Source organism: Protopterus annectens, chromosome 4.part0 (genome assembly GCF_019279795.1).
Source record: "Protopterus annectens isolate FY-2018-M chromosome 4.part0, PAN1.0, whole genome shotgun sequence".
Lineage (NCBI taxonomy): Eukaryota > Metazoa > Chordata > Ceratodontiformes > Protopteridae > Protopterus > Protopterus annectens.
In genome coordinates, this window is record NC_056733.1 from 1,622,928,850 (window position 1) to 1,622,955,512 (window position 26,663).

Genomic DNA, 26,663 nt, shown 5'->3' on the forward strand with positions numbered 1-26,663 from the left:
GTTAGAGGAAGCATTTTACATATAAAATACATAATTTTTAAAAAATACCTAGACATTTGCTTTATGTTTTGGTCCCTTGCTGCTAAAATGGTTTCTTGTCAGTCATTTAGGGATTGAAGTCACTAAATAATGACACACATTTGACTTTTAGACTTTATTTCCCTCAGAAAATTCATGTTAACACAAATCCTATGATTTAACTTATTTAGTTATCTATTTACTTAAAAGTTGTTCCTGTTTTGGAGCCTCTGTTCCCCCTTTATTTCAGGGATTTATCCACATTTCTTGAGACAAAAGATGGAGAGGTACACAAAGCTCTTATTTGGTGCTGCCAGCAGTCTTTTCCTCTGTCACACAGACACCCCCCCACATACACCCTTGCCCTTCAGAAAATGCATGCTAACACAAGCCCTGTTGCAGGTTTTTTTTCTAAACAGGAATATGCTCCTGTTTTAAGCCATTATTCCCCCTTTATTTTACCTTTTATTTATTTATGGAAGAGAGGTACGTAAACATAAACCCCTTGAATGCTGCTGCCACTGTTGGATCGCTCTCACTCTTCACACTCACTTACACACACCTTGCTTTCATGAACACATTCACACACACAGAAACATAAACACACACACAGAAATAGAAACACACACACACACACACACACACACACACACACACACACACACACACACACACACACACACACACACACACACACACACACACACACACACACACACACACACACACACACACCTTTTTCTTTTACATTTAGAATTTACACTCGCTAGACAGCAAAAGTGCTGCTTAGCGAGTGTAAAATAATGACTCGATCATTCTCGCATTCACTCATATGGACGCATACACTCACACACACACAGACATAAATGCACACACTTTTGTTTTTCTTTGTTTTTTTTAATATATTTTATACTCGCTAAACAGCACAAATGCTGTTTAGTGCGTATAAAGTAATGGTGGCTGTTCCGTTTTCTCAGTCAGAGCTCCACGGCAGCTTGATATGCTGCCGTGAAGTGGTGGACATGTTTTTCGCCAGGTATTACTCGTACATTAATACCCTGCTCGAGAACACTCGTTCTCCAATCAGGGCACTGATGTAGTTTAAGCCCATTCTCTATTGCAGAATAATCACTACACCATTGTATTGTCCCTCCACGCATATGTTACAACAGCTGAAAATAACTGGCTAAAAAAATTAATTTCTTGAAGGCCCCCACTTTATAATGAACTCACTGGTGATGTAATAACTTAATTCGTTTTTTTGTGTGTATATACCACAAAACTCATGAGTCCATTAGTAAAGATAACTCTTATACAGAGGCATCAACAAACTCTGAAAAACAAGAGTTTTAGTGAATGAATGAATGAATAGATAACTCCACATGCCAACAGCTAAACGCATCTTACCTGGTCACACTGTGGACTGTTGTCATTGATATCGAGTACATAAATTTCAACAACAGCAGTAGCCTGAAACCTGCCATCAGATGCTGTAACTTCCAAGAAGTAGTTTGCTGTCATTTCTCTGTCCAACGTTTTCTTCACAAAAATTCTCCACTCTTCTCCAACACTTTCTACAGTAAACTGTCCTAAAGGATCACCCCCTGGAAAATAAAAACATTCTCTTTTTACACAGCTGAACAAAACATGGGAATGCAGCACCACTTAATAAGTTACATTTCATTTGTGAGCTCACTGAACCACACTCTTCATCATACAGCAATGTTCCAAGAAACAGAGCACAGGAGGTTCTTATCTTGGTTAAGGCACACTAATGAACTTGTCAGAGATTTGGGATGCATGGCTAGGCTTAAAAAGGCCCTTGTGGTCGTTAGCCTAGTAAAAACCTATGAAGTATACTGGAAATGTATACTTATTTTAATGAGAACAATGATACTAAACATGTGTACTTGTAACACTGGAACCAAATAGTCTGGTATTTCTGGCATAAAATATATAAATAGCTTTATACACACACACACACACACACACACACATATATATATATATATATATATATATATATATATATATATATATATATATATATATATATATATATATATATAAATTTTACCTCACTTGAAGCTGAAATTAATTCAGCACAAAGTTCTTCCCTTCCCTGCTAAAATTGTGACACACCTGCATAAGTATATGTGCATGGTGTGTGAATGTATATATGTGTGTGTGTGTGTGTGTGTGTGTGTGTGTGTGTGTGTGTGTGTGTGTGTGTGTGTGTGTGTGTGTGTGTGTGTGTGTGTGCATGTTGCATGTATCTGTGTCGATATATGCATGCATGTGTGTATAAATACACACACACACACACACACACACACACACACACACACACACACACACACACACACACACACATATCCTAAATATTTGTGTGCATATGTGTTTTGTGCCCTTTACTATTTGGCATCTGTTTCTCAGACTGTCAAGCCAATGCTCCTGATCTCTGGTTATTTATGTTTGCAGATAACTGTAAATTGGGATTTCTTTTTAAAACATGCAGTCTGATTAAGTAACTCAGTCAGTCACATGGAACATAGCTGGAAGTGGAAGGAATCAAACTATGCACCCTGAACTACAGGAAGAAGCTTGTTAACAGCTCAAAGTCTTAATCCTTTCCACTGCCGGGCAATTATACTTAGTTAAGAATTGCTGCAGGAACAACGGTATCAAACTAAATGTGAAAAATGTAATAGAGTTTGTTTTGGAAAACAAAACATTTTCATATCACATCATATCAGCTACATGTTCCTCCAACCAGACACTGTTGTAAGGGAAGTTGCAAGGGATCTAAGCATGCTTGTTGATAATTACTTTTCATGTAACTCTTGTGTCTTCATAACATTAGTTAAGCAAGCCTATCTGTGTCATCTAACTTCCAAAGATACCTCTTCTAGATCCAAAGAAGTCTTAATTCTGCTTTGTCTCATCAGACCATTTACTGAATATAGTGGCATATATTGTCCACACATATCACATTGTTGGAGATACTTAACTAAAAAGATAAACAGCCTCAAGACCGTCAGTAATCAGGACAGAGTGGCAGCCCCCTCTCTGTACTTGGTCTCTTATAGATTCATCTGCGGTGATCTTTGTCTACTTTTTCAAGCCATGAAAGATTCAAAACTCCATTACCTCTTACTCCATTTCATAACACATGGTTCCTCAAATACCAAGTTAAAGACTTCAGCCTTTACCAATAGATAAATAAGACATGATACTACAACAAATTCATATCTCAGTGTATCACCCGCCTCTGGAACAAACTTTTACTAGATGTCAAGCAGAGTAGCACCCTTATGACCTTCATGGTAAACACATTATTAGATGGACATCCTCAAATTCTTCCTGCTCTATCTTGTGTTGCCTTCCTTGAGGCTAGCGGGAACTTTTAAATATGGGTTATTGGCTAGGCTTACAATGGTCTGTAGACTGTCTAGTCATTTTCTATTAAGTGATGAATCTATGAGCAAAGCAGATGAGGGATTTTTTGAAAATGCACAGAAGATTACAATATATGTTTGGAGTTAAATACAAAAAATAAATAACGACATAAATAAAAATAAGCATGCTTGGAGAAGGCCATGTCAGCAGCTACTCACCAGTCAAAATAATGCAATTATAACAGAAGATAAGTCAGTGTAAATTGTGATATACCAGGTGAAGATATGCACTCATTTTTCTCTGGCTATATAATAACAATATTGTTTAGAAATAAGTCCTGGTTGAGTTCAACATAAGTAAATTCATGTCTACTCTAAAAGGAGAGTGCCTGAGAGGGTTAAGGAACTGGAAACAAGAAGCTGTTTTGACTTGCTGCTAAACATTTCTGGCAAAGTTGCTACCTAAAATATTACAGACTGTGGTAAAAGAAATTGTAGTGCAAGACATCTAGAACAAAATATAGTAAGGTTTAAGTTAGTTTAATAGTGGAATGGGATTTATTTAATAATGAAATAGAATAGAATGGATACTATCTGACAGGGCATTCATTTAGGGATTAAAAAAACAAAAACAATGTATGACCTCACACTGCAAGTCTTGAAGGAGAATACTTGAGTAGGATTAGTGGGAAAGTATGCAAGTTTTGTATTAGTAAAATTACTTATGCATACTTGACAGAAATGCTATTTATTGAGGTGGTACAGTGCTAAAGTTATATTTACTATGCAGAAAGGTATCTGAACAATTTGGAGAAGTAATGCAATGTATACAGCAAAATGGAATGGTTTTATATGACAGAAAAAAGCATTTTATTACTGGGGGATTCAGGCAGAAAAAAAGAGTCACTGCAAGGCATCATAGTGAATGGTGCCCAGCATGGTTCTAGTCAGATTCAGTTCTTGTGCAGAGACATTAAATACCCAAAAGTAATGGAATAAATTAGGTGTTTGGCAGACAATATGGCAAGATATGAGCTTTGAGTATAGATTTGAAAACATGAGTTACTAATATGGAGACTGTTGAGGTGGCAAGGATGTCCAAGTTGCCACTATGGAGTTAGGGGTGAAAGGAACTACGTCAGTCACCATCAAGAGAATTGTTGGGTTGGGTTGTTGGGAAGAACACTGGAGTGGATGCTGCACATACAAAACACTGATGACAGGTGCAGGGTTCTGAACATTTACAAGCTAAATGCTGGGATAAGCAACAGGGAACAGCAATCAGCTATGAGAAGGCCAAGGACGCTGACTGTTCATTGGTTATATATGGATGCAGTTGGCTGAGAACTTATATCATTGGTGGATTGTGGAGGCTGCCAAGGGACAGACACATGACAGGATGGTACAGCATAGCCAAAGACTACTTTCACAGGCAGGTTGCTCAGGGAGGCAGACATGGCAAGGTCTCTGATATCTAAGTGGTTTGTGGGAATAGAAGTAGTGAACTCCACATGTTTTGTTTATTTTATATGGGTGGTGGATGCAGGCGGGAGTCATAGATAACTTACAGGTGAGTGAATAATGAAAGGCCTTCATCACTGACATCTGCTGCAGTGGTGGTTTAGGAACTGCTCTGATTATAGGTTCATAGGTCCACAGATTCATAGGTAGGTACTAGGCTATCGGCCCAAGGGCCTACATAAGCCTAGCCAGCAAGGTACCATAGCTTACGCCACCCAAGAAAGTTATTTTCCTGTGCCACTGTCCAGCAGAGACAAAGAAGTGATCCCCAGGGTGTATTTCCTATTTCCCATCCACTCATCAAGATTTTTCTTGAAGAGTGCTAATGAAGAACTTTGCTTGACATAAATGGGTAGCTTGTTCCAGAGTATAGGAAGTCTCTGGGATAGGAATCTATCCCTCCAGCGTGTCCTGTTTATTGTGGTGACAAGGTTTCGGTCCCTAGAGCATGTAGCTTGGAGGGATTGGGATTTCTTTAGGTGTAGCATGTCCAATAGCTCTGGGTTTGACATAGCTTTATATGTTAGGCAGAGATCACCTCGGAGTAGGCGATATGCTACGGAGTAAAGCTGGAGTTTTTTGAGGCGGTCAGTGTAGGGCATTTGTTTGAGGCCAGTAATTCTCTTTGTGAGATACTTCTGTGGCCTTTCCAGCTGCAGCAGATGTCTTGTGAGGTACATTCCAAAAGGGGCGTTGTACTCTATAATGGGTCTAATGAGTGACGAGTAGAGGGGAACAATGACCTCTTTTTTCCTGGATGAGAACCCTTTTATGATGAGGTGTGCCACGTAGAAGGACTTCCTGACTACTGTGGCAATGTGACTATCAAAGGAGAGACTACTCTACACCTGGGTCCCAAGGTCTCTTATCAAGCATTCGGTGTTAAGTAGATTGCTGCCTATGTGGTAGTTCATGGGTACAGAGTTTTTACCAAAGGGGATGACACTGCACTTTTTGGCATTGAGCTTGAGGCCATGGCTCTGACACCAGGCATCTGTCTCAGTGAGGCCCTTCTGTAGGATGTCCACATCATTTGGGGACTTGACTATGTCTCCTAGTTTGCAGTCATCTGCGAACTTCATCAGTCAGAGGCCTTCTGTGTTAGCCTGTACTTCAGAGAACTAGATACCAAACAGGAGAGGTCCCAGGGCGGAACCCTGTGGCACTCCACTTGTCACTGCCTTGAGGTCAGATTTGGAGTCTGCAACTTTTACAGTGTGGGTTCTGTCAATTTGCCAGTTGGCAACCCATCTTGTAATGTAGGGATTTATACCTAGTTTAGTGAGTTTAGCTATAATTCCAGAATGGGGGATGGTGTTGAAAACCTTGGCGAGGTCAAGATAGGCTGTGTGAACCACCTTACCCTCATCCACGGCTTTGGTGACTGCCTCAAAGAAATCAATCAGGTTCAGGAGGCATAATCTGCCTTTCACAAACCCAAACTGGGTGGGATCCAGAGTTTGGAGGTTACCAATGTCTTTGTTTATGAGTTTCACGATGATACATTCCATGGCCTTGCAGACCAAGCTCATCAGGCTAATAAGGTCGATAGTTCCCGGGATCAGTGGTGGCTCCCCCTTTGTGGAGTGGGATAACTGTTGCTGTGCACCATTCAGTGGGCACAAAGCCTGATGTGAGGCTATTATTGAACATGGTGCTTAAGTGGGGAGCCAGTTCATTCTGAAGTTTGTGTAAAACGCAGCTTGGGATGTTGTCCGGTTCCATGGATGCTGTGTTTTTGGCTTTAGAGAGTGCAACTTTTACCTGCATAGTTGTGATTACAGGGACTCTGCATTCTTCCTGTATAGATATGGGCCCTTTAGGGGGTGAGAGGGGGGGTAAAGTTAGCACTGAACCGATCTGCCAGGATGTTGGCAATATCAGTTGGTTCTGTAATTTTCGTGCCTTTGTGCTGTAACTCAGAGCAGATCTGGGTGTTGCCATCTAAATTCTTGACATAGCTATAGAATGCTTTGTGGTTGTCCTTGGATTTAGTGGCAATTTTGTTTTCGTAGCTAGCTTTGGAGGATCTTATAAGGGATCTCAGCTTCTTACTGAGGCAGACCAGGAAGCTCCTCCACTCATAGGATTTTACTCTCTTTTGCAACAGCTTCTTCCTTCTGTTGTACAGTTTGTTTATGGCAGGGGACCACCAGATTGGCTTCTTTGTTTTGGAGGATAGCATCTTGGTTCTGTTTGGGATAGCACGATCCATGCACTCGTGTAAGTGCTTATAGAGTGCATTTGTGTAAGATTCAGCAGTTGTAACTGTATTGTCCATCTGCATGGGTGTCATGAAGTTCACCACTTCTGTCTTAAGAAGCATGAAGTTGGCTTTGGAGACATTTTTTACTGTGGTTTCCTTAATGGGGGGTGGGGGCAGGATGTGGATATCAAGGGTGATAAGCTTATGGTCGGATCGGACCAACGAGGAGTTGACTTCAGGTGTGGAACACCGGTCACTCATGTTGGTAATGACTAGATCTAGGATATTGTTGCCCCTGGTGGGGGTGTGGATAAGTTGATCTAGGGCATTGGAGTTTATGAATTCCAGAAAGCGTTGAGCTAAGGAGTTGGTACATGAGTAGTTTTCTCAGTTAATGGTGGGGTAGGTGAAGTCACCCATTATTAGGGTGTTTGGTTGAAACCTAATATTTTCCAGTACATCAAGAAAAGAGGAGTGGGAATCCTGGGGCATGGTGGGGGATCTGTTGCAAGCTACAATTTGGATTGCAGTTTTGCCCAGAGTTAGTTGCACTTGGATAACCTTGGATGCATTATGCTGAGCAACTAGCCTGGCGGTGTGGATATCCTTAATGAATATGGACACACCTCCACCTTTGGTGTTTCGGTCCAGGTTACATGGCCGAAAAGTGTGGTATGAGTTATAGCCTGGTAGTGCAGTGGTGCTCTTTGGAGCCTTGAACCAGGTCTCAGTCACTGCACAGATATCAATGTTCTCCATTTTAAGGAGTGCCTCGAGTGAGTGCATTTTGAGATTTAAACTACTAGCATCGAGTAGCATTACCTTCAGTTTTTGTTTGCCTGTTCCTGTTATGGTGGTGAATTTGTTATTTGAACCCTGCCTAAAAAAGGCACTATAGGGGCAGCAAGAGCCTTAGCCAGTAACTGGAATTCCAGGGGCGACAGGTGCAGGCCATCTGTGGCAAAGCATCGTAGTCTGTCGACCATGTCATCCCAAGCAGACAGATACTGGATCCCCTTTGAATGACACCAGAAGCTTAACCAATTGTTGAAGTCAATCATTTTGTCCAGTGAGATTAGAGCATTGGACTGAATGTTTCCAGTATAAGGATTAGTAGACATGGTATTACATACTTTCTCATGGGAAGGTTGGTGGAAGGATGAAAATTAAGCAAAACATGAGATGAAAGATTAACTTGGATTGAGAATTGCAAAGGGTTATGAAAGACACAGCAATGTTACTTCAATAAACATATATGAAGGAGTTCTGGAGTCAGGAATAACTAGTACTTGTTTGTTTTATGAATACTATTTTACAGCAGTTCAGATCACTGATATTTCAGATATGCAAACAAATATAGATGGCAATATTAAACAAATACAGAAATGCATTTAAATACATTTACTTAATTAGTAAAGGTGTCTGTTAAAGATGAGTTTAAACAGTGGTCTTAAGCTCCTCATCAAATATTGGAAAAATACTAAACAGGTGCAAACCAAACATTACTGCTGAATATATGTTTTTGATGGGTCTACCTGAAAACACTGACACACGAAAACACAGACAATGGGATCACCAACACCACAAAACCGAAAGTTCCAAAACACGACATTTCACATGCCCGACAAACCACAATCCCGACAGTCAACAAACAAAACAAATCCCCTATCCAAAAAGCACACACACACAACACAAGCACACGAAAACCTGAAAAACCTACACTAAACCTTACAAACACGACTATCTATGCACTAACCGTAACCCAAACCCTAACCCTAAAGTCCGTCACTATTGCACACTTACCTTACCCACACCCTAACCCTATAATCCGTCACTATTGCACACTTACCTTAGCCGCACCCTAAGCCTAAAGTCCATCACTATCGCACACTTACCTTACCCGCACCCTAACTCTAAAGTCCGTCACTATCGCACACTAACCTTACCCGCACCCTAAAACTAAAGTCCGTCACTATCACACACTTACCTTCCTGCACCCTAACCCTAACTTCCGTCACTACCGCATACTTACACAGTCTTTTCACATGGTGTTCTCAGCGTCAGGATTTTCATCTGTCGGTCATCTCCGTTGTCGGTGTTCTCGTCGTTGGCGTTTTCAGCTTTCAGCGTTATCAGGTAGACCCATTTTTGATATATGTTTATTGCACAGTTTTAGTTAAAAAAGGATTTGCTACTCTTTTATGAGAATTAAGCTACTTAATTAAGAGAATTAACCTGGTTCAAGGCTCCTGAGAGCACCCCAGCGCTATCAGGTTTTACCTCATATCATGCGTTCCGGCCCCAAAATCCGGACAATACCAAGAAAGGAGGGGGGGTATCCATATTCATCAAGGACACCCACACCTCAAGACTGGTGGCAACGCACGATGCATCGGAGACCATCCAGGTGCAATTAACCATAGGCAAGACTGCTCTGCAAATTGTAGCATGTTACAGGCCACCCTCACAAACTCAGGAAACTCACATGGCCTTCCTGAAAACACTAGAGGGGATAAATGTATCACCAAACACCATCATACTAGGTGACTTCAATTACCCTAATATAGACTGGGAACACTACTCAAGCCCAAACACCCTAGCCCAAAAGTTCCTGGAATTCATAAACTCAAATGCCATGGAACAACTAGTCACCATCCCCACAAGAGGGGATAACATACTTGATCTCATCATCACGAACATGGGAGCACAATGTTCAACACCGGAAGTATACCCCTCACTGGTGAGATCAGATCACAAACTAATCTCGCTGGAGGTCCTCATCCCACCCCCACCTGAAATAAAAAAGACCACAGTAAAGAACTTCTCAAAAGCCGACTTCACACTTCTAAAGACTAGTGTGGTCTCCTTTCAGGCCCCCAAGCTGGCGGAAAACAATACTCAAGCCGCTGAATCACTTACAAACGCCTTCTACCAGCACCTGCAGGACTGCATGGATAAGGCAATCCCAAGCAAAACAAAGACTCTTTGTACCAAAGGCAAGCGTCCAGTCTGGTGGACCCCAGCCATAAACAAACTCTACAACAAAAGGAGGAAGCTACTACAAGATAGAGCAAAATCCTTAAAAGGTAAGACACCCTTGATCACTATAAGTAAAAAACTAAGAGCTCTCATAAAATCATCCAAAGCAAATTTCGAGAGAAAAATAGCTAAAGACTCAAAAGACAATCATAAGGCCTTCTTTAGCTATGTTAGAAACCTAGGAGGAAACTCCCAGATATGCTCAGAACTAGTTCAAAATGATGTGAAGATTACTGATCCTACAGACATTGCCAACATACTGGCTGACAGGTTCAGTGCAAACTTCTCCCCCCCAAAAGGAGAGATATCTATACCAAATGAGTGCAGCCCCCCAAACATCTCCAGCGCCCAAGTGAGAACTGCTCTCTCCAAAGCAAAAAACACAGCATCCATGGGACCCGATGGTGTCCCCGGCTGTGTGCTCCACGAACTCAATGAGGAATTAAACCCACAGCTAGGACAGCTGTTTAATCAAAGTCTTACCTCTGGATACGTACCCAGGAAGTGGCGCACTGCAACTGTGGTCCCACTTCACAAAGGCGGTGCCTCCACAGACCCTGGAAATTACCGCCCATTAGCTTGACAAGCCTTATCTGCAAAGCCATGGAGAGGATCATAATGGACCTCATAAATAAAGACATAGGAATTTGCAGACTTTGGATCCAACCCAGTTTGGCTTTGTCAAAGGCAGATCATGCCTTTTAAACTTGGTTGACTTTTTCAAACAGTCACCAAAGCCATTGATGAGGAAAGGCAGTCCATACAGCCTACCTCGATCTGGCTAAGGCCTTCGATACAATACCCCACTCGGGTATCATTGAAAAACTCATCAGCTTAAATGTTAACCCATACATCACAAGATGGGTTGCAAACTGGCTGAGTGACAGAACCCACAGGGTCAGAGTTGCTGGCGCCATGTCAGACTCAAAGCCTGTCACAAGTGGTGTCCCACAGGGCTCAGTCCTGGGCCCACTCTTGTTTGGCATCTACTTTTCCGAAGTACAAGCAAACACAGGAGGGTTATGGCTGACAAAGTTTGCAGATGACTGCAAACTGGCCATAGTAGAAAACACATCTGACACAGATATCCTTCAGAAGGGTCTCACAGAAACGGATAACTGGTGCCAGAGCCACGGCCTAAAGTTAAATGCCAAAAATGCATAGTCATACCCTTCGGGAAAAACAAGGTTACCCCTAGCTACCAAATAGGTGGCAATCCACTGAGCACAGAAGAAGTTATCAGGGACCTGGGGACCCAGGTTGATAGTAGTCTGTCATTCGACACCCATGTAGCTAAAGTAGTTAGGAAGTCCTTCTACATTGCCCACCTTATCATGAAGGGATTCTCATCTAGATCAAGGGAGGTCATAGTCTCCCTTTACTCATCACTCATCAGACCAATGATTGAGTACAATGCCGCATTCAGAATGTATCTGCCCCGACACTTGCAGCAGCTGGAGAGGCCACAAAAGTTCCTCACCAAAAGGATAAAGGGTCTCAAAATCTGTCCTATGCTGCCCGACTGAAAGAACTCCAGCTCTATTCAGTCGCCACGCTTGCTCAGAGGTGACCTTTGCCTAACATACAAGGCCATGTCAAACCCAGATTTGATGAATATGCTTCACCTCAAAAATCTAGATCCATCAGAGCCACAAGGGCGGAGACTTAAACCTCGACACGGCTATTAATAGGACGTGCTGGAGAGATAGATTCATCACCCAAAGACTCCCTATGCTGTGGAACAAAATCCCGGTACATGTGAGGCAGAGCACCTCGCTGGCCTTGTTCAAGAGAAATCTTGACCAATGGATGGGAGATCGCAGATATACCCCAGGAATTACCTCAGTGTCACTGCTCGACAGAGGCACAGCAAAATAATGGGTATAGTTCCCCATACTAAAGGGGTGGCGTAAGCCACAAAACAATGGGCTAGGCTTATAAATGCCCTCGGGCAGATAGCCTAGTATGAACCTATGAACCTATGAACCTATATAACATTCACCTGAACTACCACTAACTTAGACAGATGTACTTAGTTTAACTTCAAAACTGAAAAAAGACATTTGGAAAAATACATTTTTCCTTTCATAAATGAAATTACTCACATCATAACTGGCACAGGCAGCACTTAAACTAAGTATTGTAGAAATCACAGAGCTTATGCTACAGTAATATAACCAACTGTCTGGTGAAATTAACTTTGAATGGGATGATCATGGAGACCAGAGTCTGAGCCCCACAACCTCCACTTGCCTAAAGTGAGCATGTGAGTAAATCTTTTAACTAATCTATTCCCTTGTGTCACATTAATGTTAAGCAGTTGCACTCTGTATAGACATCAATACATCTATTCCCTAGCCATTCATCTGCAACTTCTTTTTCCCATGAGGTCACATGGGCACATCAACAATCATCTACAACCAGTGGTTACACTTCTAGGTGGCTAGCCCTACTGCAGTTATTCTTCTGCAACACACACACACACACACACACACACACACACACACACACACACACACACACACACACACACACACACACACACACACACATCTATGGCTAATTTAGAGTGTCCAATACACTTACTGCATATCTTTGGAATGTGGGTAGAAACCAGAACATGTGGAGAAAACCCACATGAACATATGGAGGAAATCCAGATTCCATGGAGAAGGTTCCCCAGTCATGATCAAACTGGAGAGCCACTTGCTGTGAGGGAACAATGCTAATTACTATGCCACTGCACCTCCTTTTACACATACATATTACCATTTTACTTGGCACAGGGTAGATGGTTCTTTTAAAGAATAAACAACGCAGTACAAAGGTAGGGTGCTTATTGTTACTGCTTCTCAGCTCAGAGCTCAGAGTTAAATTCTGACTAATGTTTACTGTTTTTGTGTAGCTTTCAGGTTCTCTGTATGTTCTTATGATTTTTTTGTTTTTGGAGTATGTAAGTTACCTCCACCATTTTAACAAAATTCTACTTTAAGCTGCCCCTACGTCTGAGGTTTGCATGTTCATGTGAGTAGTAGGATGTGAAAGAGTAGTTTACACCCAGGTTATGTATTCCCTGCCTTGTACGCAGTGTTTTCAGGGCAGGATCTCACTCACTGGTAAGAAGCTACCGGCTATGTCAGGATAAGTGCATGAATAGACAAAAAAAAAAAAAACCTTTGATCAGTCTAGACTTTGCAACAGAGTAACTCAAAATTACATAAACGCTCACCTGTAATATGGCACACGACCTGTCTACCATTCTCGGACACATCAGCATCTGTAGTCATCAAGGAAGCTACAAGTTGTCCAGGAGGGCTGTTTTCAATAACAGAGCCTTGGTAAACATCTGAAGTAAACTGGGGTGGATTATCATTTTCATCGGTAATAATTACCTCCACTAAAGCTGAAGATGACAGCTGCACATTTCTGCCATGATCTGAGGCTACTACATAAAAACGGTACACTTGCTTACTCTCACAATCCATCTCCTGCAATGTCGATATCCAGCCAGTTTCCCCATCAATTGTAAAAATATCTGCAATATCATCAGGCTTTGATCTGAGGCTATATGTCACAAGTGAATTAAGTCCACTGTCTTGATCAGTGGCTGTAATCTGAATAACTGTAGTTCCAATGGGCATGTTTTCCATAAGATAAACCTTATAGGGATCGGCTTCAAAACATGGCTGATTATCATTTTCATCTTTCACCTGAATGTCAACTGATACAACCGACACTATTTCTGTTTCCCTGTGCATGCATTGAGCCAGAATGTCAATTTGATACCATTTGGATCGTTCATGGTCTACATCTTTATCCACCAGTAGGGTGCCTGTTGCCTGATCCACTGTAAAGATGCCATCCCTGTTGCTCTCAAAAGTGTTTCCTTCTACCAAACTGTAAATAACGGGGTCTTCTGCCACTGCTTTCACTGTGCCTATCTCAGATCCTGCTGGAAGGTTCTCAGTAGTTGAAAATGAATACAGTGGCTCAGAAAACTTTGGTAAAGGCACCTCTGTGGAGACAACTTTAACCTGAAGAGGGACAGCAGAATCCTTTTGCGGATTGCCACCATCTTCAGCTTGTACACTAAAATTTAAAATATTATGCTTCAGTCTTATAAGATTTTCTTTAATACTAACAACACCAGTGAGAGGGTTGATTTCTATGAATTCTTCACTGTTTTCCTCATTGGCAAGAATTGAATAAGTAACATCAGCATTTTTTCCATCATCTGCATCATAAGCCATGACTTGAATGATTGGAGACCCTTTACTGGCATTGGACCGAACAGAGATTTTGTATTCAGACGCTTTGAACTGTGGAAAGTTATCATTTTCATCTGTCAGAATAATTTTAACTGTGCAGAAATCTACCTTCCCTCCACCATCCTTTGCCATAACTTTAATGGAAATGACCCTTTCAGTAGCATTTTCTCTGTCCAGTTTTTGTATTGTGACAATACGGCCACTGTTATCAATATGAAATTTTTCCTGAGCCAATTTATTTATAATTGTATACTCCACAGTACCATAGACTCCACTGTCTAAATCTACAGCAGCAAGTTCAATTACTTTGGTACCAATTTTAACATTTTCTGCTAGCTCTGCTTCATAAACATCCTGGTCAAATGTTGGGCTGTATTTATTTGTGCCAACTGTATTTATATAAACAGGAGCAACACTTTCAAAAATTCCATCGGAAACAGACGCAGTGAGCTTGTAAGCTGATGCCAAGTTATGCCTGCACAGGTTAGAAACAGAAATGATGCCAGAAGTGCTATTGATAGCGAAGTGCCTATTATCGTTGCCAGATAAAATACGATACTCCAGTTTATTTGCATCCCTGTTGTCAAGATCAAAAGCCAAAACTCTTGAAACAATGTATCCACAGGTTGCCAGTTCACTTATATTAGCCTCATATTTATGATGAGTAAATTTTGGTGGGTTATCATTGATATCAGAAACATTGACAATTATAAGAGTATCAGTGCTAAGTTGTGGGACTCCATTATCTACAGCTCTTACTTTTATATGGAACAGTTGGACTTCTTCATAGTCTAGTTCTTGAGTTGTGGTTATTTTCCCATTAACGGAATTAATGTGGAAGAATTCTGAGCTATTAAAATCATTGTTCACAATGTGGTAGTTTACAAGTTTGTTTCGTCCACTGTCTGCATCAGATGCATTGACTTGAATGACAAATGTGCCTGCTGGCCGACCTTCTGACACTTCAGCATGATATACGACTTTGGAAAAAGATGGAGGATTGTCATTGATATCATCTACGTCTACTTCTACTACGGCTTCTGTGTAAGCACCCAAAACTGCATCTGTAGCTCTTACAGTAAGTGTATGCTTCTTCTGGCTTTCATAATCCAGCTGGTTAATGATGCTGAGAACACCAGTCTTGAAATCGATACTGAAGTACTTAAAAGACTCTTCCCCAACTAAATTGTAAACCACACGGAATCCTTCAGGACTGCGGGCTTGCACATGAAGAATAGGTGTATAGACAGAAATAGTTTCAGAGACTGTAACTGCGTAATATGGACTCTGAAACAAAGGGTTAGATTTATTTCTAACTATAATGAGCACTTCAACCTCTGTTTGAATTGAGGGATACCCACCATCCCTAGCAATAACTTTAAGAATGTATTGGTTTAAAGCTTCATAATCAAATGACTGTTTGATTGCTATGTCTCCAAGAAATGGCTCAATCCAAAAATAGTTGTGGTCATCATCAAGGGAGAAAGTCACAGCTCCATTTTCTCCAGTGTCTCTGTCTACTACGCTGACTTGAAAGATGACATCACCAGGCTCTGCATCATCTTGTACAGTTGTGTAATACGGAGTATTCACAAATTCTGGTGCATTGTCATTAACATCTGTTATAGTAATTCTGACTTGAGTCTGAGCTACTCTAGGAGGGTTTCTGCTGTCTCTGACCTGAACAGCGACTTCATATGTATCCTGTTCTTCTCGATCAAATGGCTCTCCTTTTGTTTGAAGAATACCAGAAGATGGAACAACTTTGAACTTTTCTTCAAAGTTTAAAATAGAGTACAGTAGTGGTTCATTAAGGGCACCTCCTGTGGCTTTGAGAACAGCTATTGTTTTAACTTCTTGGCTGTTCTCTGGAAATGCTGCAAGATACGGGTTTTGTAGGAATTTAAGACTGCTGTGTTTAATTTCAACTGCATTAATTTTAACTTGGGCTGTTGCTCTGTGTAAACCATCTGAGGCCCTGACTACAAGACTATAGTCCCTTGCCAGGTCAGAGATATTTCTTACGGAGATGTGACCTGTATTTGGGTGAATAATAAACACATTATCATAATTACCATCAGCAACAGAGTATGTAACATTAGAATCTGGGTCTTCTGCTTTTACTGAAAGAACTCCTGTGCCTTCATGAGCAGGTAAGTACACTGTGGCTTCATAAAATGACTGAGAAAACACAGGTGGTGAATCATTGATGTCTTTAACAAAAATGCTCACTTCAGCAGGTATGGGAGCAAATAAAAGTGGCACTCCTTGGTCATGGACCTGTACAGCAAAGTGAAAACTAGGTGTCACCTCATAATCAATGCTTGATGTTGTGGTAAGGGTCCCCATGTTAGGGTCTATTCTGAAGTACTTTTGAATCCCTGGCTCTGAAATCTGATAGAAGAGTAAGGCGTTAACATCTTTGTCAGCATCAGTAGCTCCTATACATAATGGCATGTTCCACTCATCCACAACCACACTATTTATGTGATCAGACTCTGATATGTAACCAGTGAACACACTCTTTGTGAACAAAGGCGGATTGTCATTGCTGTCTACAACATAGATAAATACTGTAACATCACTGAAAGCTCCAGCCATGTTTGTCCCCCTTATTAGAAGCACATAGGATGAAATCATTTCAAAATCTAAACTAGTATTAGTGGAAATTACACCAGAGAATGAGTTGATGAAAAACGTTTGTTGTAGATTTCCTTCCTTGATTTCATATGTTACTGATGTTTGGCAAGTTGCTGAGACAGTGATGACTGGGGAACCAATGGCAGCGGCTTCACTGACTTCTGTAAAATATTCCATTGAAGAAAACTTGGGAGGGGTGTTTTCAGACATTGCAACATAGATGTGTACAGTTGTGACATCACTCAGCCGTGGAAAACCTTGGTCAATTGCCTTCACTGTTAGAGAAATGTTTCTCCCTGCTGATTGGTCAAGTTTCTTAGCGACTCTGATTATGCCAGACTGTGAATCAATGGTAAACAAGTTCTCTGTGTTACCTGGAAAATATAAAAATTGTGCATTCATTTGGATAAATTAAATACTACTCTGACATATTGTTAAGACAAAAAATACAGGCAATGCCATTTTGCTTTGCATTTACAGCACAGAATACCAGGAACAGATTTGACAAAGTTTTCACACATAACATGTTTTAAATATATTTTTCAGTCTGCAATTACTGTTTCTTAGTTCAAGATATGCTATCTAACATCACAATATATCATGTAAAATGAGGTAATTTGTGATTCTTTCCCAATATGCAATGCAGTAAGTAGAGGTTACGCATTGCTAGCTGCTGCAGTTCCCTTGAGAAGCACTGCTGAGATGTTTCATACCACTTTTTGTCATTACTTTCTGGAATGTTCATACTACTGCAGCTCAAAATAACTCCAGCATTACTTTCCTGCTTAGTTCATGTCGTTCAACCCAGGATTCTGTAAATAGGAACACCGACCACCACAGATAGCAACAGCTCTTGAGGTAGTTCCTTAGCTGATAGCTAATTTTGTACTACTATGGGCTTTTTGGATAGATATCAAGCATCATTACAACCAAACATTCAGCATGGATGTGAAACTATAATTGTCCGAAAAGCAAAATACATTTGTTATTTTGTTTTTTTTTTTTTATTTATTTTTTTTTGCCTTTCCACACACAACAGATATTGTGAATATGAAGCTAACTAAACTAAGGTATTTGTGAGCTATATACTGGTTTCCTATCACCACAGCTCTGTTATTGGTGTGTATATGTCAGGTAGACTTGGCATTCTTTCTGACAGCATGCTGACATACTGAAATGATGACAATGTCAGACATTTTTCAATAATCTTCTCTTGTGGTTGTCTTATGAACCAGACAAGAAATCCTAAGCAAACCTTATCAAGCTCTGCATTGGCTATATTGAGATAGTCTGAAACAATGCAACAGAACTATGTTTACTGGCTTAATTGGTGTTCATAGAGTACGGTGACAGAAGGAGACACAGGTGTATTACCTTTCTGTTTGATAAGCTTAGTCCTGCCCTAGCCACCTATCACTTCTATGTATCTTATGTACATTTGAACCAATTAGTTTCTCATCATTCTTTCTGTGAAGTGTCTTCTTGCACCAGTCTTGAAACACGTCCCTTCCACCACTTAACATCAGCGATCCCACCTACCACCTCTATCATTTTCTCCACCTGTCTTCTAGCTATCATTTGTGCTCAGCTCATGCCCTACCCACAACTCATTCTTTTATTGTGGACCATACCACTCAATCTCTTAGCACAAGAAAAAAAGGCAAAAATAATGAGGGGGGGGCAAAGGCCCATAAAATAGGGGCACATTTTAAATATTGCTCTTACAAAATGTAGAATGCTGCTAGCATTTTCAGAAGGCACCAACTGGAAAGGCCACAGAAATACATCACAAAGAAAATCTATGGCCTCCAGCACCTGTCCTGTGCAGACAGGCTCAAATCACTATCACTCAACCTGGTATCATACAGATTGCTCAGAGGTGATCTGTGTCTCGTCTACAAAGGAATATCAGACCTTGCCCTACTAGAGATGCTCCATATCTGTAGTCTAACTCCTCGCACATTACCTGCTCAAAAGGCCTAAATCTAATATGCAACATCAACAAAACCTGCTGGAGACACAGGTTTGTCTCCCAGAGGCTGCCCCATCTCTGGAATAGACTTTCCATACATGTCAAACTGAATACCTTGCTGACCTTCTTCAAGTCCAAATACACAGCAACATGAAACATCCAAAAAATACACTCAGGAGGCAGTCACTGGAAACAAACTCTAATTTTTAATGGTACTTTTGGTAGCTTGGCACAGGTAGAAGTCTCCAGGTCTTGACAGTGTTGACACCAAAGGTTTTTTAGGTACCATTAAAGTTTCCTCATATGCAGTCTGGCATATGGAATGAGTAGTATGCAAGATGCCATGAACCCCAGAGCTTGCAGGATTGTCCTTGCAGATAGCCTGGGTCTGGTGGCTAGTTGAGAGAAATAGGCTGTCAGGAAAATTTGCTTTTCTGGTGTAAGGAATGCCATCTAGAATGGTGTGTCCAGGCTTGCTTCCAGGAATATAATCCTTTGGGTTGGCACCTGTTTGGATTTCTTTTCATTGATTGTGTACCCTAGGGAGGTTAGTAGGGACTTTACAAAGGCCAGGTGCTTGAGCAGCTTTTCCTGGCTGTCTGCCTGAATTAGGCAGTTGTCTAAGTATGGGTAAATCCAGATATTCCTTTGGATGCAAAAGGCAATGGCCGGAGCCAGACATTTTGTGAAAACTCTGGGAGCATTAGATATGCCAAAAAGGAAGCGCAGAGAACTGAAAGTGCTGAGATCCTACCCTGAATTGGAGATAATTCCTGCATGATTCCTTGATAGGAATGTGGAGGTAGGTCTCTTCTAGATCTAGTGTGGCTAGCCAAGCATCCTTGGAGAGCATGGGTAGCAGCTGCTGGAAGGTGAGCATTTTGAATTTTGAGCTCACCAGGAAGGTGTTTAGAATTGATAGATCAAGGATGGGGTGCCAGGTGCCCTCTTTCCTGGGTACCAGAAAAAGTCTAGAGTAGAAACCTTGGCCTCTCTGTTTTGCAGGAACGTGCTCTACTGCTCTCATCGAGAGCAAGGAAAGGACTTACTTTTGAGCCTCTGCTCACTTGTTTGGAGGTAAATCTGGGAACCTTTTTGGGGTAGGAAGGGTGTGGAAAGAAAATTTGTATCCCTGGGGCGCTACGTTGAGAACCCAGCAGTTGTTGGTAATGGTGGCCCAGGTGCTTGTGTGAAAGGAGAGTTTTCTTCTAGGAGTAAGTGAAGGTGGGCAGAGGGAGGGCTGGTCATGGGGGGTAGGGTAGGTGAGTCATTGTGAGTTCTTACCATAAGTGGGTGAGTTAGAACTCCCTGGTTTTGCAGTGGAGATAGTCCACTGCTTAGATCTCTGCATTCCCTGTGGCCGCTGTCTGGGGGGTCTGGTTCCCTGGGGTCTGGACTGGACTGGCTTAGTGGGAAAAGGAAAGGACCAGTGTTTGGTGAGACAATGCCCACTGAACCTGGGTGGCTGGACCTGTAAGAAATCCTTAACTGTCTGCAAAGATTTAGCTTTTTCTTCCATCTTTTTTAAGACCTCTTCTGCCTTAGTGCCAAATAAGTTGTCTTTGTGCAAGGGGGCATCCAACAATTTAGATTTGACATGGTCTGGCAAGGGCTGTTCCTTAAGCCAAACATGCCTTCTAATGACAGATCCAGTGACTGTTGCCCTGCAAGAAGCTTCTAGGGCATCAGAACCACAGTGCAAGGTATGTTTAGTTACTTGACTTGCAGACTGCATTAACTCTTGTAACTCTTTAGATTCTGCACAAGCAGGAAAGGAAGACATTTTTTGTTTGAGGAGTTCCAGGGTATGTTGCTGAAATTTTAGCATATGGAACTGACAATTTAGTGCCATGACAACTAGAGTAGCTGAGGTATATACTTTTTTACCCCATCTGTCTAGTGCTTGGGAATCCTTATCTGGGGGGGGTAGAATTCTCAGCAGAGGTTGCTTTAATCCCTTTAGGCCCTTTAGAAATTTCTACAGGGTCAGCAGTAGGATTTTTAAAAAGAAATGTGTGTGTGTCATGGACTCTATAGTACCTGTCTGGTTTTCTAGGTGCAGGAGGGAGGGTGTCAGGAGTCAAGCTGGATTCCAGGAAAGCATCATCCACAACATCTAGGACTAGGGGGATGACCAAAGGTCTGTGCTGTGGAAGATTGAAGAATTCCCTGAGTCTCTTTTTAGACTGAGGGTAGTCCTGACTCTCCCATTGGAAATGTTCCCTTAAGGTGTGAATGGTTTTCTCAAAGGAAAAATCCTCTGGGGGAGAGGTGGAATGGTGGAATCCTCTGCATCAGAATCCTCATAAGTAGATGTCTTCATATTCAGATGCATCAGAGTTGTCTGACTCTTGTTCAGACAAAACTACAGGGGACAGATCTCTTTTCCTTTTGGAGGGGGTAGCTTGGCTCCCACTGATGAGCATAATAAGGTCTTCTGCCATTTTAAGGATTTGAGACTGAGGCAAGGAAGGAAGTGCCTGAGGTTGGGTTGTCAGTTTCTTGGGTGTGGTTCGTACCCTGGGCCTAAGAAACTTGGTCATTTTTGAAAGAACGGTAGTCAAGAAAGACAACGTCGGTTTGTGTCGAGAATCGGTAGTGTGAAGGACTTCCTCGGAAGCCAGTGCCTGCTCAGCAGCTCCAGACCCATCCAAGGTAGAGATGACCACAGGATCGTTAGTCGAAGAAGAGCTTTGCGGCATACCGGTCTCCAAAAGGGTCTCGGTAGCAGCATGCGAATCCACAAAAGCGGGCATCAGGGGCTGTAAACGCACCTCACTGAGGACTGGAGAACTGACGACTAGCTTAACGGAAGCATCATCGGTAGGTTTGGACCTGTGCAGTCTGTCTCTGTCTTTATCTTTAAATTTTTTTGGAAGATCTGCTGTCGAACAGCTTACTGAAGCCATATTGGAGTTCGAGGACTATAAGCAAAAATATCTAGCTACAATAACGGCCCGACGACAGATAGTTCTGGTGTTGAACAAAGCACAGAAGCGACAGCGGGGGACATCATGGTGTGGGCCTAAACAAGTGATGCAGTAAGAATGAAAGTCTCGGTGTGGTATTTGCTTTCCACAGGTGAGACAATTGTTAACTTTTTCTGATAGTGACTAGTGCAAGAAAAAAGGATCCCCAAAGGGGTACTTAGCTTTAAAAGACTTCAGCTTCAAATTAGTAGACGAAACTCAGGTAGTGGCTGACCGACACTCGTGTGAACTGCTTCTGCTTTGGGCTCCATGGCAAGAAATACTATGTAATGGCATCAGATGCCTTATTTTATACTACTGACGACTTGACATCAGTCCTGAAGCAGAAATACTAAGCCTCTGGTATTTGGGCCGGCCGAGGTCTACCCTGGCAGGAATAATCCAAATGTGATGACTGCAACAGTGAAACACGAAGAACATACTCAATTTTAGGTTAACTAGATCCTGTGTTAGCAGCTGTCTATTTGGCAGAAATGTTCTTATTAGGATGGTTAAACATCATTATTTGAAGAGTTACATAGTTATGTGTGTTTGCATTAAGTTGAGGGGTCATGGTGGTATTCTAGAGGAGGGGATGTTTGTTTTTTTGTTTGAGGGTTTTTATTAAAACAAAACATCTTGTAAAATATGACATAGGTTCCAATGTTCATGATAAGAAAAAAAACTGTCTAAAGGAATAACCTGCCAAACATTAATGGGTGCATGTATCACAAAAGCTGGAATTAGAAATTTAAAAAGCTCCCATGTATAACAGGTGGGAATAATGACTTCTTACCATAATGGGAATACTTTCCATATTATCTTGGGAGTGTGAATGGTCTCACGGGTATAAAAAAAAAGGAGAGAATACTTAATTATATTAAGAAATGCAAAGTGCAAACAGCAATGCTACAGGAATCACGTGAAAAGAAATTGAGCATGTGAATTTGATAAAGAAAGTATTACAGGATGGATATTCTGCAGAATTCAGGGGCAAAGGAAAACAAGAGCAATTTTATTAATTGCCAGAGCAGCTGTAGTAGTGATAGAAGGGGGGAAAAGATAAAGAATGGAGCTTCTGGCAAGGGTTGAGGATTATACTGACATCTATTTATATCCCACTTAAAACTGCTATTTTTGGAGCTTAAAAAATGGGAGAAATACTCAGCTTTTAACAGGGAATATTACTTACAGATGGGGAATGTAATTTGATTTGCAACAGTAAGGATGTATCTGGGAGCCTAGAAGGGAATATATAACAAAAGAGAGTAGACTTCTGAAAAAATGTATGAAAATATTTGGTATGAAAGACATGAATTCAGTAGCAAGAATTTGAAAATAATTTATATATTCCAGAAGGTACAACAATTGGGCTACATTTGATAGAAATTATATTTCACATGAATATGTTCATTTAACTGAGAACTTTGATACATATCAAAATCGTACAATCATATTTAAAGACCTCCTTAAATCATACCTTTATGCTAACCCTCTTTGCAACTGCAAAGACCTCACCTGAATCCTCATCCCACTGTAGGCAGCTTACTCCCAAAGCCACTGATGATCACTTTACATTGTCACCTATGTGCATCAAATACTCTGTAAATATTACAAATATGTGCCTTCTTCTGATGCTCACTCTACACTGTCACCATGTGCATTGTACAATTTTTGTAAATATTGTGAATATGTACTTATTCCTGAATACCTTACATACACCTACTGTACTAGTACTGGAAGGTATGTGATCTCCTGACTGTACTATTAGATTATTATGCATATAACTGTTTTCTGCCTTATATGTTAGCTTTCTATCATATGTTAGCCAACTCCTTATTTGCAATCAACTGTCACTCTGTAAAAACCTATGTATTCACACTGTAACTTCTTGGAGCTTTTCTCCCCAGGAATCTGTTGAAAATAGACACTTGCTGTCCACTCAGACTTATCCTGGTAAAATAAATGTTAAATAAATAAATATCCATTAACTATTTCAGAGCATGTGCCAATAATTACTAAGATAAAAATGCAAGGAAGTGAAATAAAGATGTGACGTTGGCAATTTCCCACCTATCTGTTAAAAAGATGGGAATTTAAGCAATGGATAGTGGAAACTATCCTGGAGTTATTACAGAAGTTAGAAAGTACTCCAGACATTATAGCTAGTGAATGAGATAAAAGAAAAATTAAGTTTAAAGATAGGGTAAAAATACAAAAAAAAAGAGATCTGGTTAATAAGTAATAAGAATTATTTAGAGGGGCTGACAAAGGTTGAAGTATTACAAATTAAGAGGAATCTCACAGAACAACAGGAGATGCAACTACAGAGTGATAAAGAGAATATAAGGGAGTACATGGATAATATGCATGACAAAAATGTTTGGCATAACGAGTTAGGCAAACAGAAAGTATTGAGGGTTGTTGCCAAACTTAGGAAGACCATAACAAGAAAAATAACCATAGAATCTGTAGAGGTATTAGAGATATTTCATAAATTTTGTGAGAAATTTGCATAAAGCAGAGAAGTGGGGGAATCAAGAAACAGCACAAATGGAAATATTTATGGAAGACTTAAATATGCCGAGGTCAGAGGTAGATGAGGCTCAACAACTAACAGTTTAGATGAGAGGAGATGAAATAAATATTGTGATGTACAACCAATCTACAGGAAAGTTTCCAAGAATAAATGGTATTCCAGTGCAGGTTTGGAAGTTAGGAGGGTGGAAAGTCATAAAGATCTGGAAGGTTTTTGTTTTAACAGTATTTTAAAGGAGATGAAGCACCAACATCCTGGAAAAAAAATCTGTGGTGGTTGTAATACCAAAAGACTGTAAAGACCCATTTGACCCAGTTTCATATAGGCCCATTTCGATTTTAAACCCTAATTATAGTGCTTATGTCAATAATAGCTAAAAGAATTGCAAAGGCGATGCCAAAATTGATAGCTATGGATCAATGTGATTTTGCGGAGGGGATGCAAACATTTGACAACATTAATGATGATCCACATTGATGATCTACAGGTAAGTAGAATATAAGTAAATACTGCTGTCATTGGTGGGTCTAGAAGCAGAGAAATCATTTGACAGAGTAAGACTGGATTTTATGAATAAGGCAATGGAAGCATTTGTATTTCCTAATACAATAATAAGGTTAATTAGAAGGATATGTGAGGGATTGGAGGCAAAAAACAAAATGGGAAGGGTCCTGTCTAACACATTGTGTCTGAACAGAGGAACCAGGGAGGGGTGTCCTCTTTCCCTTTTGTTATTTGTGTTATATTTAGAACCACTTGGAAAAGAAAATAAGGGACTCACAAATTCAATGATATAACTGGTATGCTGTTCATGAAAAGTTGGCTTTACTTGAGATTATATTATTTTGTACCTGATAGAACCAGAAAAGGATGTTTCACTGTTGTGGAACACTTTGGGATGGTTCCAGGTGTTTTTGGGATATACAACTAATGAAGATAAAACAAAATCTATAGCTATAAACTACGTACCAACACATGAATTGGTCCAGCAATATGGGGACATGATAAAATCAAGTATTTAAGAGTATGGATTAAAAAGGATTTTGCTATGGCACCTAATTATATGTGGGAAGAGATTAAACAAAAGATAACAGAAAGACTGACAAAGTAGAAGCTCTTACCTATGAATATGGATAACAAGATACAAGCAATAAAAATGTTTTTAGTCCCTTTCATTTTATACACAGTCTAGGCATATTGTTATTAACCAGAGGAGAAGTTGTGGACAGTAATTAGTAAACAGTTGAAGGATTTTACTTGGGGGAGGAACAGGGCAAGAATCAAGTGGGTTAGGCTGATCCTCCCAAGAGAACAAGGAGGTTTAGGATTAACAGATGTGAAGGGATAATTTAGAGCTATACTGTTAGGTCTCTTATATATAACACAAGCAGAAAGCTAGAATTTAAAATGGAATGGGATAATGAAGGGGGGGGGGGGTAATTCAAGAAATAAGGAAATAATGGATTTTGGATGCAGAACTTTAATGAGAAAAACAACACTCATACAGAACATTACATTCATAAAGTAGAAGAAAGTAAGTTAAGAACTAAGCCAACATGGAAATGAAAAAAGGAGATTCTGACAATAGGGATGACTGTAATTAGGGGTACAGAGAACAGACAAAAGGGGGATGGAATTTACTAGAGGAAGCTGGTACAAGAACTAAGGCATCGGGAACAAATAATTAGGGAAGGAAAGATAACAGAATGGGAAAAGTCCAAAAAGACATTTGGATTGCAAGCTAGTGATTGTCTTCCCTATCAGAGATTGCTATCCAAGTATAAACAAAGAGAAATTAATAGGGGAGTACTAAATGAAAGATGCACACTGGCTGAATTTTTAATTGATTCTTGAACAAAAGCTGCTATTAAAAAAAAGGATAATTAGTAGGGCATATAAAATATTGTCTGATAACTATAGGAATCAATCAGAAGAGGTCAGATAAGATTGGAAAGACAGATTAGATATGCAATTCACAAAGAAACAATGGGAGGGCATATGTAAAGCTCCCAAACATGTAACAAAGTCTAAAGGACTGAGGAATTCTGCCTGGAAGTGTTTGCATAGATACTTTTATATCTCAGTAAGATGCT

The 26,663-nt window shown here is 40.5% G+C and overlaps 1 protein-coding gene across 1 annotated transcript in view; it reads right to left on the reverse strand.

Moving 5' to 3' along the window:
• The window catches only part of FAT2 (FAT atypical cadherin 2), a 1,015,713-nt gene that overhangs the window by 277,405 nt on the left and 711,645 nt on the right, over positions 1–26,663 (reverse strand). Inside the window, exons 11-12 of the mRNA XM_044069413.1 lie at positions 13,412–17,464; positions 1,426–1,622 (exon numbers count right to left, since the gene is read on the reverse strand). Coding sequence (XP_043925348.1) covers positions 1,426–1,622; positions 13,412–17,464 — 4,250 coding nt within the window. The remainder of the gene's footprint in view (positions 1–1,425; positions 1,623–13,411; positions 17,465–26,663) is intronic.